This window comes from Akebia trifoliata, chromosome 8 (assembly GCF_017979445.1).
Source record: "Akebia trifoliata isolate Shusen 1 chromosome 8, ASM1797944v1, whole genome shotgun sequence".
NCBI lineage: Eukaryota > Viridiplantae > Streptophyta > Magnoliopsida > Ranunculales > Lardizabalaceae > Akebia > Akebia trifoliata.
In genome coordinates this window covers 37,407,439-37,422,822 of record NC_141382.1, presented here as the reverse complement: position 1 = coordinate 37,422,822, position 15,384 = coordinate 37,407,439, and the positions used below count along the sequence as shown (strand labels likewise).

The window sequence follows — 15,384 nt, the reverse complement described above, 5'->3', positions numbered from 1 at the left end:
GTGAGAAAGTATGTAAATTATATTATATATATTTTACATATATGTTTATCAACCATTGATAAGCTAAATAATGTGACCATATATATATTGGTGTGCCATAAGAAAAAGTTGGTGATGGTTATAAAAACTCTCTCATTCTTTTTTTAGCCGGACATGAACCCATCCACGAACATCTGCCGAGTGAAATCCAACTATATACGACACTTCCATTAATGGAAAGGAATATTATATTATATTAGTTTTCGAGAGATGAAGTGTGCTAAGTAGAAATCGAGTATTTTTTTTTTTTTTTGCTCACAGTCGAATAGCCATTTAACATGTGGCACAAACTACATCATCTATAAGAGAATCAATTTTTTTATCCTGTCCACAGTGGAAAAAGGAAATTTCTTCGTGGGATCATTTTGTGTGGCTTACAAAAACATGATCTAGTGGCACAGGATTGTAGAGAGCAAAATTCTAAGAATTTTAAAAAAAAAAATTTTAAAATTAATTTTTATTATTGAATTTTAATTTTAAATTTAGGTGTTCGATAGTCAAAAAATATTTAAATTTATTTTATTTTAATATAAATAATTTCTTGAAATCTAGAAGGGTGGAATGTTAAATTGGCAATGTGATAATTCATTTGGGCCCCGTAACCCATTTTAAGATTTGAAGCATCAGGTTCACCACTTTTTATTGTTTAGTTCAACATTTAATTATTGTCGAGTTTGACAATATTTTCATAAATAGAATAAAAATCGTCAAACTCGATAGTATTTAAATATTGAACTAGACAATAAAAAGTAGTGAACTCCATACTAAGTGAGGAATTTGACAATAAATATATTGAAATAAACAATAAAAAGTGGTAAACTCGACATTATAAATGTGAGATTATTTTTTTCAATTTTTTTTTTAATTCGGTCTTGGGTAAAAATACCAAAAATGCATAAATCATAGTTAGAAATAAAAAATTACGATGTAATCATAAAAAAAAATTAGAATATGAACTTCATTCTTCATTTCTTTTTATAAATCATCAAATATATATATCTAGATGTTCAAAATTATGAGAATATTATTCCTCATTCGTCATTCATGATCAAAGATTGTCGAAAATGATCAAGGATCATTGGAAATGATTGTAATCGCCATTGGAAAACCTAACTAAATGAAAAAGATTAGAAAATGTTAGTTTGAGTATTTCAAAGACATTATAAATGTGAGATGAGGTCGGGTAAGTGTGTCAATGGGTACCCATTTAATTGAAATTAAAATCGAAGCAGAATCAAAAACCCTGGTTCCAATTCCCTTTTTATTGGAACCGATTAGAGTCAAGTCTAACATGGAACCGAACCGATAGGAATTAGAATCGTTAGGTTCTATCCAATGAGTAACTGTGGGTATTTGGAACCAATTTATTTTGTCATTTCTTTCCATACTATAGATGATTTAAGGTTTTTTTTTTTTTTCTTTAAATAAATATATGTTATATAAAATTCTTCAATTTTTCAAATAAATTGTCAATTGTAACTTAAAACGAGTTATTCTTTTAAAAATTTGTTACTTTTAACTGGAAATTTTTTTTAGTTTTGAAAAAAAATCCTTAATTTGTATTTTAGTATAACAAATTATAGCTAAGTTAATAATTTTGTTGATAATAGGTTAATTTTTCGAAAATAATTTTTTTTTTATAATGTTTAAAATACTTTTTTTTTTCTCATTTAATTCTTGAGAATCGGAACCGATGGGTACCTGTGATTTTTTACGATTTCGATTCAAGTTTCATTTATTTTGAAATCAACGCCTGAATCAAAATAAATATAATGGTTATGATTCTAAATTCTTAGGAATTGAATTGAAACCAACCCATTGACACCACCTAATGTCTAGGAGTATTAAGAAAAGAAAATTTATTAAATGAATTATTAAGAGATCACCCAAAATTTGAGATTACTCAGACAAAAAATCCGTGGGCGAGAGCAAAAAGATTGGAAAACGAAAGTAGAGATAACTATGAGAGGCTTGCGTTGACACCCCTAATCTCAACATTTGGCGAAAATCCATTGGATCAGATATCAAGTGTAGGAACTTATCGTAAGAAAAGGGATAGCAAAATAATATTCTTTAAATTATGTATTTTTCATTTTAACTTCAGCATTATTCATTTTGAAATTGCAACTGGAAAGTAGAAAGTAGAAACACAATGAATGAAAAAAAAAAAAAAATTTGATTTTAATCCGCTAATAGACAGCTGTAAGAAGAATTTCCATTTTATGGTAAAAATTAGGAGAAACATTTTCCTTATTAGCTTAGTAAGATTTTAAGTCTTGTTATTTTTGTTCAAATTGATTATCATATCAGGTATCGAACAACAAAAACCTCTAAATTTCATAGAAAAACTCAGATAAAAAAATCATAAAACAAATTCTATTGAGCTTGATTTTTGGTTTTGAAAATAGATGACTCTCAAACTTCCACCTCACTCCCAAACTTAAAAGTAAAAATTTACTTTTTTGAAAAAAAAATTTTAAGTTCATAGAATTTTCTCCACTATTACCTTTAAGCATCGAATCATGTTTTTGAATGAAACAAAGAATGCCCAATTACCCTGATATGTTTGCTCACAACCCAATGGCTGGTTGAAATGTGTTGTAAATGACATCAAAGAGAGAGAGAGAGAGACGATATCTCCCTCCTGCCCGCACGTCCTCAGCCACAAAGCTCAATGAGTGGTGAGTTCTACAATAGAAATGCTGCCCACAAAGTTCAATGAGTGGTGAGTTCTACAATAGAAATGTTGAATTAGACAATAAAAAATGATGAACTCGACATTGTAATATGAACCAAATATTTTGATTTTTTCAACTTCAATACTTGGTAAACCTCCTCGAAATATTCGAAATGCATATATCGTTGTTGCAAAATAAAAGTTATATTGTAATCATAAAAAATAAAATAAAAAATAGAATCTCAATTTCATTCTTCATTTTTTTAATGAAACATCAAAATAAATTATTTAAAAAAAAAAAATTAAGAGAATATCATTCTTATTTCGTCATTCATGATTAAAGATCGTTGAAAATAATCGCAATTGTCATTAGAAAATCTAATTATCCGAAGAAGAGAAAATGATAATTTGGATATTTCAAAGACATTATAAACATGAGATCTGGTCCAACGACTAGTAAGAAAAGAAAGCTTTACTAAATGAACTATTAAGAGACCGTCCAAGATATTGGGACGATTTAGAAAAAATTCAGCCCCACCAAGTCCCTTTTTAAGTTTTTTTTTTTTTTTTTCCTAAATATTTTGTATATTTTAAATAGATATTAGTCATGCATGTCCTCAAAAAAAGATATTGCAATCAAATATTGGCGAGTTTACAATTAAAAGATAATAAAACAACATTGTAACGATAATAAAAAAAAAAATTATATTATGGTAATTGTAAAATTAATCTAAAACATTTTTTAGAGGAATTTCAATAATAAAACATATATTAATTATTTTTCGGATTCGTGCTCTCAAATCTATTTATTATTTTCTTTCGTAATCTTTTTCCCTCGTTTCTCTTAAGGACCCATTTCCTCTCTTTTCTCACACTTTGAATCTATCAAACCCATTCAACTCTCTTTTCTCATCATCCACGGCAATTTCATAAAGTAATTCCTCCAACTTTAAACCCACTAAATACAATCAACTCTTTCCTTTCTCATCATCACCACCACCATAGTATCTATGTCATTCATTGAATTGAACTATGCTCACAGCCGAAACTGGTATGTAAGATTCAAGAAATGACACAGGTGTCAACCAGCTTAATTGATAAAGTCTTTGAGTGATGATACTAGAGACCTGGGTTTAAATCCCGTGCATCTCATTGAACTCATTAAAAATGGGCTTACCAATAAAATTCAATAAATGGCTGCAAATCTTTATGCCAACAAATAGTCCCACATCAATTTTTTTTTTTACTTGTATTATATGTTTTTTAGAAGGGGAAATTATTCTATGAGATTTTTGAAGAATTAAGTCTCGATTTGGCTAGTAAAGGGAGATCATAAAATCATCTAATAACGGATTAATTTACAACGTTTTGGCACCTGATAATCAAATATGAATACACAGGGAAAATAATAAACAACAATATGGACCTGGCAGTCAGCAACAACCAAAACATCTTTTGAAAGATCCCAAGCATGGTCCCCAGAAACCTGAAGGCTCTGGAGATGGTTCAGGCGGAGGTTTCTTGCGAGGAAGATGTTTAAAGAAGGCTTTCACTGCTCCTGTCACTCCATCCTCCGATTCCATGGCCTTGGCCAGTTCAACAGCACACTCCTTTACCTGTATTAATTGTTAGAAAGCCAGTATGTAATTTCTCTTTGGTGGGTCAAGCGATGATGGAATTGCAATGATTTGTATGATTAAGTCTAACAAATGAACAGTCTTAGAAATTTTACTTCGGTTGTCTTATTCGGCCATCGGAATTCTCTCTTCTTACCTTCCAAGTTCCATTAGAATTGAGATAGAAGGGTTTTTTAGCATCACAACCCAATAAAATGTTTGATATTAGTGTTACCCCGCTGTAAAAGTCAACTTTAGGTCTTCACCCTTAAGAAATGCCGAGGCTGAGATGGCCAAGACCAAGCCTCAAGAAGCAGAGATCATGTGTTTGATTCCCCACCTTGGTGGCCAACCCCTGCCATTTATCCAACTAAACCTGTAACAACTCGAAAGGGGGGGGGGGGGGGGGGGGGGGGGGGGGGGACATGTGTGCTGTGTGGGATACGTTGGGTGCTCTAAGAGGCCTGGATACCCCGGGTATTAAAAAGAAAATTTGGCAAGAGTTTTGTTTTGAAACATGAAATGTTTAAAACAAATCTATGTGCAAAGAAGCCACTAATGGTACTATATTCTAAGTGCTGTGAAGCATTTTGGTCTTTTACCTAGGGTGCTATGTTTATTATTTGTTCCAAGGCCAGTCAAAGATGGTGTCTTTTGGAAAAGAGGGTATCAAACATTTTATAGGAGATGATACTGAAAACCCTAAAACAGAATTCTACATAGGCAGTCTGGTCATTTCTTGATACATGGCATGTTCAAATAATTTGCAACTATAATCGGGTCGGCATCAGCATATTACTGTAACATGTTAACTGGGCACATTATTGTGATTAATTGTTTTTGTTCAAAAGCAGAGGGAAGCATAACTGTTTCTAATAAGTGAAAGCAGATAACCAAAACCACATGAACTGGAAAGATGCAGAATGATAGGCAGTGCTACCACTTAAGATGTAAACTATTACAGGAAAGAACATCTAGGATCTCAAAAGCCAAACAACTTTGGATACAATTATACATTACCTTTGGATCTAACATGAAGTTTATTGCAGCAACTAGCTTTGGCAGTGAGAACTCATCAACTGGGATAGGAGCTGGACCTACACCTCTGGCATGAACTCGGTCTCCCCAAAAAGGTTGGTCGCCAAAGAAAGGTACAATGGTAGTTGGACACTGGATATAAAATGAAAATTATGAATCAATGATTAGCCATTATAGTAGTCAAATTAATAAGAAAAATACACAAGCAGTTACTGCAGCTTTAAGTCCAGCGGCTGTTGTTCCAGCACCACCATGATGCACCTGAAAAAAACATCAATGTGAAATTGAAGTTAAGAGGAGGAAAGAAAAAATATAAGAGTAATTGAAGCATTAAAACAATCAATGATATAGAAGAGCATAACTCCACCCTATGCCTATGAGGATGTAATAAAGAGCATGCATAAAGAGAAGCTGAAGTCTAGCGATGTTTGTACTCCATTTGTGAAGACTAGAGAATAGTTAGCTGATATTCTAACCAGGGACTTGATAGTCCACAATTTTGTAGTATTGTTAACAGGCTGAATATGTGTGATATCTACACAGCAGCTTGAGGGAGAGTGTAGAATACCTCCTATTATGAGGGTATTCTGGGCAATAGTGGTATTATTGTAATTAGTCCATATTTTTGGTAGATAAAAAGAGGTAGAGAGGGAGTTATCTCCCTTTAACTCACTTTTTACCAATTATTATTCTTCTTCTTCAAACCCTAATCCAAGAACAACAACAAACTTCTTAGAGTTAACCAAAAGGAGTCATTTCAAGGTAGGGAAAGACAACATGGTTTGTTTTTGGGAGGATTGGTGGGGTGTGGGGGGAATCTTCTCAAATGAACACACCATTCAGTTTTTTACAATTTTTTCGTTTAGAAAATATTATCCAATGCATGACTACATGGTTAAATTCATAGAAGAATTATCACGGAACGTTGGATTCAAGAGAAATCTCACCCACCCGAGATGGAAGGAATTGCAAGTTTGCTCATTTGTATCAATGATGTGAGGATATGCTATGAAAGATAATTTCTATTTACCTTTGGACATTGCGTCTATTTTTGCATTCCCTACTTTTGGAAAACATGGTTGCTTTGTTTAGTCTACCCCATCAGACAGAATTCTTACTCTTGATCAATTAATTGATCATAAAAGAATCATTGTCGATTTCTATTATATTTGAAAATATAAAGACAAAATAGTTAATCACATTTTCATCCATTGTGACGTTGCAGGGAAGTGTGGGCCACTTTGTTTAGCAAATTTGGAAAGTGTTGGAACTTGCCATGTATTGGACCTCTACCAATGATGCTGGTACATTTTAGCTTTCTATTCTGGAGAGTGGTTTCTTTAGAGATTGGTATTGGTTGGGGTCCGCCGGGGCCTTTGAGAATAGCATAAACATATGGGTATTTCCAAGGAAAGGAGGGAGACACTCAAGCTATTGCTTTAAATATTAACACCTCAATGTACCTTTGGTCTCTAAGTTATTTGTAAAAAGAAAAGGATATTCTTTGAGGAGTTTGTACAAGTGATGATTGCCAAGATCTCCCTCTCTTTTTTGTCCTAGGTAGGTCTTCTCGACCTCATTGTATGGTATCTCTCTTTAACTTGTTTTTCTATATAAAATCTTCACTTGCACCCAAAGAAAGAAAAAAGAAAATTGTGATCACAGATATACAAGTGTTACCTTAAAAATTATATATTACTCATTCAATATATAAAGCAATAATGGATGGTGTATGAACCCAGCAATCGAATTACACTCAGCATTGTGAACCCTTTCCTAATTGCAGACTTGGCCCATAAGAATATCCCAAGACTATCGTTGGAAATGATATCATATTCTTTGGGAATTGGGATAGATTTTGACTAAATGCACATTATTGTCCACTAAAGAATCATAGGGAAACAAAACTTATACGTGTCTATTTAAAAATAAGCAGTTTCAACTTTCAATTGTTTCCACAGTTCCTGCATCCCTTAATCCTGGTGAGGCACACTTGAGACTGAGCATGAATAGCAAGAATTTGATAAATGATATGTTAATTGATAAGGATCGTGCAATTACTGCATCCCTTCCATTTAACGTACACTTTCATTAAAAAGGAAAAAAAGAATCAAGACTTACCACAGCTGTACATTGTAAGAATAGCCAGTCATGAGGACAGTTGTCCAGTAGAAACACAGATTCCTTTGGTTCTGCCACTGAAAAAAAAATCTTTCGGATGACTACATATAACTCTAGCACAAGGAACATAGTGAATCAGAAATAGGAATGACAAACTTACAATCCCCAAGACCGCCCCACCCTTTATTAATGATGCCTCTCTGTCCAGTGATCTCCAGGGCCTCTACAATGATTTGGGTCATTTTCACGGGCTCTTGAACAGGCTTCATGAAACCACAAGAGTTCAAATCTGAAGAGCTCAGAACAGGTACGACAATCTAGAAAAACAGTTGAATAGCTTTTGAAAAGCAGGTTCCCCTATTCTAGAATTAACTTAAAAAAGAAACAAGTAATTAACTATAGAAGATCTTAAGTAGTCACATAATAGACCTTTCGGAAAAGCATATAATTTAAATGAAATATGTTGGATGATGGAGATCCAAACAACATAAGCAGTGCAGAAGCCATCTGCTTGGTCTACCTGGATCTAATTTTCTTTTATAAATCAACTCAAACCCCAGTTATTTCAGTCTAAACAGAGAAATTAAACCAACAAAAACCAATACTAGTAAAAAAACGTATCTAGCAAAGATTGGATAGAAGCTTGAAATTTTGTTTTCACCTAGAACTGAAGCAGCTGGAAGAGTATTAATGTAGAGATTTGACCTATTTTCTAAATACTGCTTATCAAGATTTTAAATTTCTGTTTCCCCTACCCAATAAATAAAATCCCTTTATATTTCAGTCAGCTTAGAAATGGTGGAAATATTTCAATTCAAAGTCGAAATAGTGTAGAATTTCATAGATAATGGAAATATTTCAGAAATCATAGAAAATAGAAGATACGCTTTAACAATTTTGGAAATGATAAGAATCAACAACAATGAAGTACGAGAGGCAAAATCAATAGCATTGATACATGGACACATGCTGACACAATTATTTTAGCCAAACCCAAGTATTTGGGATGAGGCTTTGAGGACTAGGACCCACAGTTAGACTTGTAAATGTATGTGTTCATAATCGCTCATTTAGTACATAAAATCACAAGTAGTTGACCTACAAGTTACAACCAAAGAAGGTAATAATCAAGTGGACCTAATGTGTGTGTATTGAGGGCATCTTCCTCCATTCTATCATTTGTCTAAACGGGACAATGAGTTTCAAATGGAACAAAGACAGATAGAATCAGTCTGATTCTGAAATGGGCAACTATTCTTTTCTTTTTCTTTTTTTCTTTTTTTGATAGATTAAGATTGTTTATATATCAAAAGGTTAAAAAAGGAGGACGACAACACCTCCCAAATACAAAGGCGAAGGAAAAAAAACAACATACTTGTTCTCCATATATAGATCAAATCCCACCAAAATAAAAATAAAAATCCAGAAAAAGACTCTCTTGAACTCCTTATACAATTTGCACATTAAAAAAACAACAAACTAAGAATGTTAAATCTAAAGTAACATTTTAATTGAATGGTCCATATTTTTCAAATCCTATTCAACTTTTTCACATGGTTGAGAAGGCCAGGATAGAAATGATGGATGATGGTCACCACAATATGGGCAATGCGCCTTGTCATCAGATTGTATACGTATGGGCATAATTCAATCAAGATGGATCTATGACGGAAAGTATATCCATAATTAATATCAGGATAAAAAACTCACAAGGCTACCGAATCCAATATAGATAGGCCTTTTACCAGCTTCAAGAAATTTAACAAGAGGGTCTGGAGGTACATAATTTGATGCAAGATCAAGGAAACAGAATCCGACAACATCAATCTTGGGTCCCCAGTCTGCAAATCAAGCAATTACAACCACACCATGATACATAAAAGATTGAACAATGAGTTCCTTTTAGCAGTAGAAGCATGCATGCTCGCTAACAAATCAATGAAGGGCAATAAATGCATAGCAGAGTTGTCACATACATTCAGAAAATCAAAATTTTTGCAATTGCCTACAATGCCTTGAACACATTTTGCAATATAAAAAGGTTTAAGTGGCAATATCATTTACATAGGATAAATTGACCTTTTTAGACACATGACATGCACATGGATCCCACACAAAGAGAATTCAAGGGCTGATTTTTGTCCAGGATGATCTCCTCACTAGAACAATCATTCACCAAAACTCATCCAATCTAGCCCTACCCAAACTGGATTACTAACCTCACATCCGTAGTTTCTTGCCTTCTAATTTGTAGTCCCTAAAAGAAATAAAAGCAACACATTGTGCAACAATCATACAAACTAAAAAAAACATATATCCAGCTAAATCTAAGAGAAGGGGACTCATAGGTTCACATAGAGAGAAAAGCATAAATAGGGGGTGAGAGGAGGGGGTTGGACTAGTAAAAAAGAACAGAGATTGTACGTAAAAAAATGAATGTTCTAACAAGGATACTTTATACTTGTAAGTTATAAAACCATTATGCAAGGGCAGAGCCAGGATTTCCTCCTAGGGGGGACAATAGTTAATTCTATTGATTTTGGTTGGAGGTTGCAAAAAAGGGCATTTAGGTCATTTCTCATTGGTCTATGTGAGAAGACATCAGTCAAGTGGGCAATAATGCCATCAGTTTGCCAAAATGCCTACATGACCCCTCGACCTCTTCTTCACCAATAGACAAATGCAAAATGACCTCATCATTAGCCTCATTTTCAACTTGGAACCAAAAACCCTTTGAATTCCCTTCCCAAAATCAGTTATCTTCAAGCTTAGATTAAAAAAATTCCCCTAATTTTCAACCTTAATCTTAATCTACATCAACCTTTAAACCTAAATAACAAGATTGGCTTTTTGAAATAGAAGATGATGAGATTTTTGATAGAAAAATCTAAGGTATTATATAAGGACTTAACGCAATATTCAATAGGATGATTGAAGATGAAATTAAATAGATTAAAATTAATTTTCTACAAAGGTTGAAGTGCTTGAAGACGAATAATTTTATAAAAAGAAAAATTAAGGTTTTTTTGGTTACAAATTGGAAATGAGAGTATTTTGATTATTATTTTTTTTTTTTTTTGTTAGTCTAGCCAAAAGAAAAATAAACAAAAGGGAATGTCATCGACTTGAAAACAAAGGATCTCCAAATTTGATATAGGGAAGTCTAAATCACCAAAAAAAATTAGGAGGGGGAGGGGGAGCAATAAGGTTAAAGGGGTATGTTATCAGTTTTTAAAATAAAGGTGGGGACATCTCAAATATTCAACCAGTGTGTAGAGGGGTGCCTAGTCACCCAAAAAGATTGGGTGGGCGAGCGTGGGCGAGCGTGGGGGTTGGGGGGGGTGAGACAATAAGGTCAAAGCGGGGATGTAAACATTGAAAACATAGGGGCTACCTCAAGTTATCACCAAAATATAGGGCTTTTATAAAAACAATCAAAAAGTTGAGGGGGAAGGGGGGGGCAGTTCCCCTCGACCCTTCCTGGCTCCGCCTCTGCCATTATGTGATGATTACATAAAAGAAGGAAGACGAAAACAAAAGAAATCACATACAACATCTACATAAGGCATAATCCTTTTCAATGCCTCTTTGAATTAGGGCATAAGCCTTACAAACAAAAAAGCATTTCCTTTGGACAAGCCTCAAGACCTAAGACTCCAATGCCCCAAAAACATTGATGCATAGTTAATGTTGATGAATAACACAAAGTACTACAGTTGAATGGACATTCAAGAGTTGATGTTGGAGGTGGTAATTATGGTAGAAATGACAGTGGTATCAATGGCGCTGATAATGACCATAGCTTGTGGTGGTTGTAGTTCTTCAAACTGTTGCAAGGAGAACTTCTTGCATTCATAAAGAAGCAATGCTTAAACCATTTCACTTTTTTTTTTGTTGATAAGTAACCATTGCACTTGAAACTTGCTGAAGGTACGGACTTAGCTCAAATTTGAAGGACATATGAACAACAACATTAAGAAAACAAAAGGAGAAGAGGCAACAACAACATTGCAAGACCATCCATTACAATAGAGCCACATTACTAATCAGCCACCCCACAACGCATGGTTATTGTTATCTTAGGCCCTGAAATGATTAATTTAGAAACCAAAAATATTCCTTCCTAGGGATTAGCAAAATTACTAAACCCAATCAGACCCATAGATTCAATTTGAAAAAGGCATTATAAGGTTCGGCCTATATGGCTGATCCACCCTTAACGATCTCACCATGAGGTTCGGCCTAAATGGTCGACCCTCTTATCAATTACTCTATGAGGTCCGGCCTCATTGGCCGACCCTCCTATCAGTTTCACTATGGGGTTTGGCCTTAATGACCAACCCCCCTATCGGTTTCTCATTGAGGTTCAACCTCAAAAGCCAACCCCCCTATCGATTTCTCATTGAGGTTTGGCCCCTTTGGCCGAAACCCCCAATCAATTTCACTGTAGCTTTGGCTCTCCAAGCCAACTCTTCTTTATCATAACCAATTACAGTAGACCGATCTCCTCGATAAATAAAGAGGCGATATAATCTATCTTAGCAATAAAAATACCACACAAGACTACTCAACTAACACAAGTTCTATCACAATGGAAAAACAAGTACGGTGCTCAAAAGAGTTGCAGCTACATAACTCGACCGAGTCAACTAGAAAACCTAGCAATCACCGAGTTAGAACAGTTGCACATTTAAGGTCACTCCACATGTAGGTTACAAGAACCATGAGGAGTGGGTCTTCATTATCATCAAACCATCACGGGTTTTTATTATCATAAATGCTAGGCAACATAGGTGAGTGGTTACAACTGAGTATACTAACCCCATTAAATACCATACTCTATAAATAGAGAGATTTTTCCCACTCAAATCCAAGGCATGAGACACACAAATATCTTGCTCAAGTTCTCTTCTTTATACCTTGCATTTTTTGCAAAATTCTAACTTAATCATCGGAGCCTCTTTGATTGACACCACACTAGTGTCATTTCAGGTGAAGACTGGCGGAGATGACGATCGGAGTAAAAATTTATTGCAACACAGATTTCAAGGACTGGAGAATCAAGTGTTACACATGTCTCGAGGAATGGGAGACTTGAAAAATCTCCAATATTAACATATGCTTACTTTCTATGGAAATAAATGGGAACAATTCTTCAAGCAATTTTGCTTCATCCTATAGTTCATACATATCAGGCCCACTTTGAAGACCAGAGAATTACTCAAACTACTTCTAATGCCCACAAAAACCTAAGATGTATTTAATAGGTTCATAAGATCATTGTGTACTCGTTAATGGGTCTCTTGTACTTTTTAGTCTCTATCTGTTTGTATTTTGTATATTTAAGCGTCAAACAAACTAAACTAATGCATCTTAGGGTATGTTTGATTGCAAGGAAAATAAGGGGGAAATTAAAGTTTTGTGGAAAATGACAAGTTTCCAGTGTCTGACACGTCAAAAACTCTAAATTTGTGCGGAAAACGATTTGCCAAAACCCTCGATTTGTTTTCATTAACGGAAAATCATTTTCTTACCACCCCCTTTGGAAAACAATTTGCTAGCACATGGTAAATCAAACAAAATCAATCAATATTTTTTTTATAAATAAAGTTAAACAAAATCAAAAGCCACACACACAAAAAAATGAAATCAAACAAAATTATAATTTTATTTATAAAATAAATATGTAAATTGTTAAAAATTAATTATTTTTATCAAAAAATTGAAAATTATCTAAATCAATCCTTTTTTTTTTGTAAATTTCTGATTGAATAATTAATTTTAAATTATATCAATATTTTTTTTATAAATAAAGTTAGAGAGCTACTATTGGCACCCCAAATTTTATTGATTACACCCCAAATAAAAAAAGAAAATAATAAGAAACTATCTCATTATTTGCTAGAGTTGATCTATTTTTTTGGTTTAGGATTTTATATGAGCCTAGTCATAATTGTAAACAACTACTAAAATTGTTTGAACGAGTGCTATAATGTTGCAATTATAATTTAAGCCAAACCTTCGTAATGTTTGAAGAATGTGTTTTAAGCTTCAATTCGGGGGTGATAAATAATTGAAGAAATTGGGGTGGAATACTTAAAACGTAAGGTACCAATAGTAGCTCTAAAAACTTTGGCGTGCCAATAGTAGTCTAATAATTAAAGAAATTGGGGTGTAATAATTCAAATCTTTCCCAAAAAAATGATTTTATCATTATTTTTTATATAATTATCACAAAAGTCAAATTCAAATAATGTTTTTTCTAGTTTTTTTAAGCAATTCAAACAACAAAAATAATTTTCCACGAAATTTTCCATGTTGTGCCCAAACAGTAGAAATTGATTTGCCAACTAATATTTTCTCTGCAATCAAACACACCCTTAGTGTATATTTTTTCATAGGCAAAGGGTTAGTAGTTAGCCAGCAAAGTTGGACTCAAGGGGGTGAACTTAGGACGTGGGAACAACACTCCACACATCTTACCAACTTAATTAAGTTAGCACTTCATGTATCTTAGTGTATTATAAGCTATCTTAGAACAAAAATGAGGTACTTTGCACTAAAGGCGTTGTAGGAGGGTAGCATTATTGCAGTATAAATCATTTTTTAGCTTATCTAACCATAAAACATAATTAAGTGTAGTGTATCCTAAAATTAATGATCGAACACATTTTAGCATATCTTAGTGGATAGGTGCATATCAATTAATGAAAGTGTGATTCTTTTCAGGATACATGGTCTAAGGGTAGTTCAACTACTTTAAACATAAAGTTTTAAGTTAATTATCTATCAACATAAATGTATCCAAATTTATTGAACCATATCTATACATCATGATCATGATCTTTTGCAGCGAATTTTACACGCATCAATCTTCATTGAGGTTTAAGAGTAGTTCAACTACTTTAAACATAAAGGTTTAAGTTAATTATCTATCAACATAAATGTACCAAAACTTATTGAACCATATCGATACATCATGATCATGATCTTTTGCAGCGTATTTTACATGCATTAATTTTCATGGAAATATGGATTGGTTTTTATAGGTTACAATACAATTCATAATATATATATAAGTAATAAAATTTCATAATATTGATAGTTTAAACACTGTTTTGGTTACTAGAGTCACCTTCAATCACCCAATTCTAGTAACAAGCTAACCTGTTCCATAGTTATTTGGGTGGGAATCGACATACAACCAATTTTTAGTGTCCAATATGCAGTGAAAAAAAAATCCCAAGTTGTAGCTGTAAGTGTCAGTTTAGGTTATACGATGTATAATTCAGGCAGAATAGAAAACTTCATGTCAAACTATTTGATGGACATATAAATCAAAGACCTTTTGGCTTCGGAACAAGGTGAGGGCTCCAAATATATCCATAAGGCACATCAGAAGAAGATCCTTGGGCACCACTTAAATATGTAACAGGTCTTAGCTTCAGCTTTTTCTTCCTAAAATCATTTATCATGTCCCGTATTCCAAGCCAAATCATCGAGTCAACAATTTGATACGATAGCTGCAATGTTTATTACGGAAAAAAAAATTAAGTTCCAAAAATTCACATAAAGAGCTTGCAACCTAATATGAAATAATAAAGAAAAGTATTGAAGAAGCTCACTCTATATCCCGCTTGTTGCTTGACACGGGAGAGAGGATGCGGAAATTCACTGGTTGGCCTGTGATAAAGAGAAAAACATCATGGCGTAATTCAACTTAAATGTTCATCAGACTATTATACATAAGTAATTAAGTATGTTCCCACAAATGCATAGGTGAAAAAAAATTCTATCTTCAATGTACAGAGGAAAATTATCATTTTCAGTTCTGTCTCGTGTCTAACCAAGAAATGTATCCAATCAAATAAAGGGTATAAGGCCTATAAGAAG

At 33.4% G+C, this 15,384-nt stretch overlaps 1 protein-coding gene across 1 annotated transcript in view; it reads right to left on the bottom strand.

Annotated features, from left to right (window-relative positions):
* Positions 1-4,027: 4,027 nt before the first annotated feature.
* The window catches only part of LOC147396675 (sterol 3-beta-glucosyltransferase UGT80A2-like), a 32,275-nt gene continuing 20,918 nt past the window's right edge, over positions 4,028-15,384 (bottom strand). Inside the window, 8 exon segments of the mRNA XM_086451713.1 lie at positions 4,028-4,332; positions 5,353-5,502; positions 5,584-5,631; positions 7,492-7,568; positions 7,652-7,808; positions 9,202-9,332; positions 14,837-15,014; positions 15,117-15,174. Coding sequence (XP_086307839.1) covers positions 4,150-4,332; positions 5,353-5,502; positions 5,584-5,631; positions 7,492-7,568; positions 7,652-7,808; positions 9,202-9,332; positions 14,837-15,014; positions 15,117-15,174 — 982 coding nt within the window. The 3' untranslated portion in view covers positions 4,028-4,149.